General features: G+C 39.1%; 1 protein-coding gene across 1 annotated transcript; it reads left to right on the top strand.

The window, feature by feature from the left end:
• Window positions 1–3,673: 3,673 nt before the first annotated feature.
• ptrhd1 (peptidyl-tRNA hydrolase domain containing 1) lies at window positions 3,674–5,864 on the top strand. Its single transcript, XM_076168038.1, has 2 exons — window positions 3,674–3,932; window positions 5,392–5,864. Exons 1-2 carry the CDS (start codon window positions 3,723–3,725, stop codon window positions 5,560–5,562), a joined length of 381 nt encoding a protein of 126 aa, XP_076024153.1. The 5' UTR covers window positions 3,674–3,722; the 3' UTR covers window positions 5,563–5,864.
• Window positions 5,865–6,352: the final 488 nt, after the last annotated feature.

Genomic DNA, 6,352 nt, shown 5'->3' with positions numbered 1-6,352 from the left:
TTAATTATCAATAACAATTATCTAATTAATTAATTAATTAATAATTAAATGGGAATAATTTAAAGATTAGTTTTGCGCTCGAAATCAATCTGGAAGGGTGACACTTGGCACAGCAAGGCTTCAAATCATACAATGTTCAGAGCAAACAATTTCACTTCTTGTTATAATATGAAAGGATTTATTAACTCACAATAATAACTAAAAGTATGATTTTGAAGCAAGGCTTCAAATCATACAATGTTCAGAGCAAACAATTTCACTTCTTGTTATAATATGAAAGGATTTATTAACTCACAATAATAACTAAAAGTCATTACCATCAATAGAATAAACCGGAAATACATAAACAATAGCAAGAAGTTCAGATAAAAACAGATTCAAACACAAGGAAAATAAAGCTTGAGTGCGTGTGTGTGTGTGTGTGTGTGTGTGTGTGTGTGTGTGTGTGTGTATTTGGGTGTGAGTTTTTTTATCCTTACATGTGATGCTCAGTTCAACCTCCATTTGTTTTCTGTTAGAATGATGTTGAACAGAACAGTCCCTGTGTTTAAGTCTCTGTTGATGAAGTAGAAGACAAAAACTTGATTCTTCCTTTTTTTTTTTTAAATAATCCACAAAGATGTTACATTTGGTTCACTACACTGTTCATAAAATAGACAGATTTTTGAGGTTGTTGGATATAGGTCTAAGAGAATGTTTTGCTATGATATTGATATAACCTATTTTAATTAATGAATTAATCAATAAAGGGAAATTGATGAGTAGCGTTGATTTAAAGTTGGTAAATGTATGCTGGCTAATCAACACAGTTGGTGGAAATGTTGTGACTCGAAATGCTGTAGTTGTTGATTGCTGATAGTGGGGTGAGGCAGTGACGTCAACACTTATATAGAAATAATTTAACTGTATTTGATGTGAGAAGGGTGTTTCAATGCCATGTTGTTGCCCCTTTCTGTTGTGTTATCATTTTGAAGATGTTAATGTTTAAACCAAAGTATTAACATTTTATTGTGAATGTGAGTGTTGTGTGTGTACTTTCACTAAAGAGTGAGCATTGCAAATATTAGCGCCGTTTCAGTTTCAGTTTCAAGTTTCAAGTTTATTTGCACAGTAAAAAACAGGTCATACTGAACATTGTTCATACACAGGTCATACTAACAGTTTAATTTACTCAAGTTTACATTTTGCCAGTTACCTTGTTATCAGACTGTAATAACCATAAATGAATGAATGACTGCGTTGTGTTCTGGTGCACAATCACACACAGCTACCAGTAGCTCGCCACCCATTTCTGAGTAGAAAGGTTAAAAAAATACATACATTTGACAACACAACGTCTTTTGGTAAAGCTGTGTAAATTTCTATCCAATCAAATTCATAGACATCCTGCCCCCTTTTGTCACAACACAATTATAAGCCAATCAGCTGTCAGTCCAACAAATGACGCTGCTGTCAAGTTTGGTTATGGGACACCGTAACGTCGGCTAGCAAGTGCATGCCGGATTTGACGATGACCACCCCGGAAATAGCCCCAATAAAAAGCAACAAATATACTATTTTCATGAGGAATTAAAAAAATTAACGAATGCGAACAACAAGTGTGTCCCTGTCTCATTTGCAGTGCGACTGCGTCTGTGGAGCACCACTTCACCAAAGTCCATATCCACTTTTCACAGGACTTTCCGGTTGCTAGCTAGGGTGTGATGTGTCGTTAGCGAACGAACCGGCTCAAAGAGCCGGCTCTTTGAGGTTAACGATGGGAGCCGGCTCCCGTACGAGAGCCTTTTTTTTTTGCAACTTAATACATGACAGAATGATAGGATGGTCTTCTCCGTGCCACGAACACGGAGAAGACTGAACGTTTGAACTGATGTTGTGCCGTTCCACCAATTCACGTGAAGACAGACAAGGATCATAACATCAAGCAGGGAGGGGCGGAGCGTGCTGATGGTCTACTACAGGTACAGAGCAGGACAGAGAGAAACAGAGACGAGTGACAGCTGGAAAAAAGCAGCATTTGGATGCATTTAACAATTGTAACAACATAAAGGCTGAATGCAGAATTAAGCCATCACGTCGAGCAGGGTCCACAAAAAAACATTCACAGACATGAGAACTGTGCATCCAACAGTTCAGTTGGAAGAAAAAAGAAGCTCCACCCAGGCTCTCAATCCAGTGTATGTTCTTCCAAACAGGAAAACACTCTGAAAAAGACATTCCAAAACTGTCCGACAGAGAACGTGCTTCACTGCAAGAACATTCCAAAAGTATTTTAATTCCTCATGAAAATAGTACCACACTCTCTGTCATCTCACTAACATCAGAACAGACTGAATGCATGTGAAGGACAGATGATATGGGAACGATAGGGAATTCCCTGAATTTACAGGGAATGTAAAGGGAAATTGTGACATCGATATGTGGACAGACAAATGTGAAATATCGTAGGTATAGTATTGGTAAAATAGTAAAATAAATAACTAATATAATATAATATAAAATCAATATAAATATAAAAAAAATAATAACATTGTTCTGTTTTCTATGAGATTAATATGATGTGAATTCATTAGTGTGAGCTTGACACACTGAATATGTATACAGAAAAAACCTTATGTTGCTGAATTGAAGTGCAAAAATGTGAGTGTTGGAAATCGACATTTTGTAAATGTTCACACAAAAGACGCTTATTCAGCTGGTTTGGGTGGAGAATCAGCCATGTGGATAAATGTTACTAATAATGCGAAACATGATTAGCTCTTGGACACTTTTATTTTGTCAAAGTAGCTTTCAGAGGCAAAAAGGTTGGAGACCACTGACCTTAACTAATGCAATACTCCCAATACAACACTCATTTGAAAACAACAGAACAAGTGAGGGATTTTGGTGTAATTAATACATATGGTAACACATACGATAAATAAAAAAATTAGAAAAACATATTCTGTCTCTGTTGCAATAGCAGGGACAGAGCAGTAGCCATTTCAAAAAGCTTAAAGCATTCACAGGGTTAGCATCCATGTCAAGTTTGTGTAAAGTAATAAAACACTTGGTGCTGAAGTCTCTTTTACATCCAAGATGGTCAAGCAGCCGAGCAGTGCACCCTCTGGTGGCTGGAGGCTTGAAAACAGAAACACAACACCTGCTGCGATTACCACTTTGTCTCATGTCCTTAAAAAAAAGTCCTCTTCTCATCACAGACATTTTTTTTACTCAATTAAAGAAGAAAGTTTGGCTTCCACTTCGTTTGTACTGTCAGGAAGTGGTCAGAAACTCTAGGGACATTTCCGACCTGCATTTCCTAAAAGCTCATATATTTTAAGCTGAGATTGTTGTAAGGATATGTAGTAGGATATGTAAGGTATGTACCTTACATACATGGAAAGTAGTACGACATTTCAGTGACAAAACGCAAGTCGGAAATGTGGTCTTGTGACCCGGAAAGTAAACAAGCCCTGGCGCTCCGTGTTGAGGCTAAAAATGGTCATCGGGAGCCTGTTCTCCTGGACGCTTTTAATAGACGAGATCTAGTGTTTTGTCACCGTGTGTGGGCTGATTCGAGGATTTCCACTGTAAAAGCAAATTTGGGATTGTTCTAAAATTCTAGATTTTTTTAATTTCTGGAAAGTACTACGACATTTCAGTGACAAACCGCAAGTCGGAAATGCGGTCTTGTGACCCGGAAAGTAAACAAACCCTGGCGCTCCGTGTTGAGGCTAAAAATGGCGTCATCGGGAGCCTGTTCTCCTGGACGCTTGGTCCAGTACGTTATTGTACGTTTGGATCTAGTTCACAAGATGTCGTGGCCCCTGGGAGCCGTGATAACACAGGCCTGCCACGCCGCTACCGCCGCCATTCACCTCCACTACACGGACACGGACACGCAGCGGTACCTGGCGGATCTAGACTCCATGCATAAAGTAGTGCTGGGGGTGAGTTTCATGGTTCGAGCCGTTTGAGCTTTAAATACGTTTCCAAATTGGAGGCACGGTATAGCAAACACCACACTGTGCACGTGCGTGCGTTTAGTATAGATAGGTGTGTAATATAGTATGTCAAAAGCAAACAGGACATTATTGCCAAAGGGTAGCGGCAACTATATTGCATTGTGCCGATGTTAAGGGTGGTGGAACAGACTTTATAGCAGAGGGAAGTAAAACACTCCTGTGCTGTTCCTTGTCATAGCAGCAATGTCATTTCTCTCCATTAATGGTGATGGCCTTTGATGCCCACCATCTCCTTCGTCTTAGCCACATTCAGATGATATAGGTCCACACCACCTTATAAAAGTGCTCCAGTCCCCCACGTCTCTGTATTCAAGTTCCTTCTTCCTCTGCATACATCTACATATGAGAATTTCTGTAGATGGCAGTTGTGAAGAGGATAGAAGACTGAACTGTCCCCTGTGGGGCTCCTATGTTCCCCAGTAGTATGTTAAGGTCAGTCTATCAGATAGTCAGTGGTTCAGGAGATGGAGGAGTCCACCTGCATCCTCTGCATCGTTACACTCAGATGCTGGATAAAATACATACACACCCACATCAAGTAACCTGCAGATAGTGCAGGGATGAACTCGCCTGAGTTCGAAGAGGGTGACTCTGTCTCACAGTCCAGATTTCAACCCCACACAGCTCCATTCATCCATTCTCGTGTAAGAGGAAGTGTAAAGAAGTGGTGTCAAACTTGTTAAATCGTGGGAAGAAGACAGTGTGAGAAATAACCATGGGAAATTAATTAGGTATATTAATTATATTATTTAACATATGATAACACACATCCTGTCATTTAAGCAGAGGATGCTTCCTGCAAAGTAAAATCTAGATAACAGGAGTAATCTTTCATCTTGGTTATCATTCATGTACTGATGCCAAATAATATTTTTGCTTATATTGGTTTGTGATTGTATGTTGTCAAGATGGGATGTGTTTTTTTTTTTAATTTCTGTAATGATTACATGAAACTTAATGGAAACTATCAGGCATGTGTGTGCTATTTGGTTTGGATCCTGAGATGGAAAATGGATCTGGTAGTCAGAAATGCATTTTCAGAAAGGAACAAAATGTATCTTGGCTTAACCAAGTGCCTAGCAGGGCTAAAGATATGCAACTCACAGTAAAATACAATACATACAAAATGGGCCTAAAAACACCATTTCACTTCCAACATTTCAGTTGTCAGGCCGACCATTGGACCAGGAAAGAAATTCAAGGGGAAATACTAATTTATACATTACTTTAGTGATAATTTCTCCTTAATGTTAATCCTTTCTCTGTACTTCAATAAATGATAAAATCATATGGATTTGGAGTGGCATGCCGTTTATACCAGTGGTCTAACCTGCAGTGTGTGTCTGTGTATTTTAACAGTTGGTGTGCACATTTTGTCTTTTAGGCTCCAGATGAAGCCTCCCTCTCCAGCCTATCAGAGAATCTGACAGAGGCTGGTGTGGCCCATAAACTTTGGATAGAACAGCCAGAGAATATTCCCACCTGCTTGGCTCTGAAGCCGTACCCCAAAGAGACTGTGCAGCCCCTGCTACGCAAGTTCAAACTCTTCAAGTGACAATGCTGCTGCCTTGCAAAGACTGTCCATCCATTATGCTTATTACAGGCATGTTCTACAAACCTTAGAGATTGAGGGGCATCCTGTTCTGTGTCATGTTTGTCTAATTGAAGGCATAGATTGTCATCAAATCCATAGATGCATACAATGTAGTTTGCAGGTAATGAAAAAAGAAACGCCTCAAATGCAGAGTTACAGGACAGTTCCTCTTTTACCTTATTTTTACAAACAAGTCAATAAGTTCATTATGTATCAGTGTATCTGCCCTAGAAATAAGCAAATAAAAAGAAGTATGTACTAAATGTCTGACTTTATTTCACATAAATATCACAATACATGCATGTTTTACTCTGTCAAACATACACAGCACAGTTATGCCTCCATGTATTGTTTGGATTGCTCAGATTTCTTAAAAAGGTTGTAAACCAATTTTAATGAAACTTGGTGGAAGTGTGGAAAATGGCCTATGGAAGGACCCATTACATGTTGACGCTGATTCACATCCAGGAATGTGTAAATGGATTCTTCAGAACATCAGAATGCCAAAATATATGATCTGACATTGAAGTTCAATTTTTTTTTAACGCAGAATGATCTCAATGAAGTTGTGAACGCCTGGAACACACAATCAGAACAAGATCAAGTCCTGAATCTACTTCTGGTCAAGCAGTTGTGATGTACTCGTATATGCACAGCGCTCAGGACAGAGTTGAAACCACTGACATGCAAGAGGTGAACGTGTGTAAGGAAGAGTGCACCAGTTTCCTTGTGATGAAGCTGTTTCTGAACT

Source organism: Genypterus blacodes, unplaced genomic scaffold (genome assembly GCF_046128005.1).
Source record: "Genypterus blacodes isolate CSIRO-AG114 ecotype Tasmania unplaced genomic scaffold, CSIRO-AGI_Gbla_v1 ptg000185l_1, whole genome shotgun sequence".
In the NCBI taxonomy this organism is placed as follows: Eukaryota; Metazoa; Chordata; class Actinopteri; order Ophidiiformes; family Ophidiidae; genus Genypterus; species Genypterus blacodes.
This window is presented reverse-complemented; position numbering and strand designations above follow the sequence as displayed.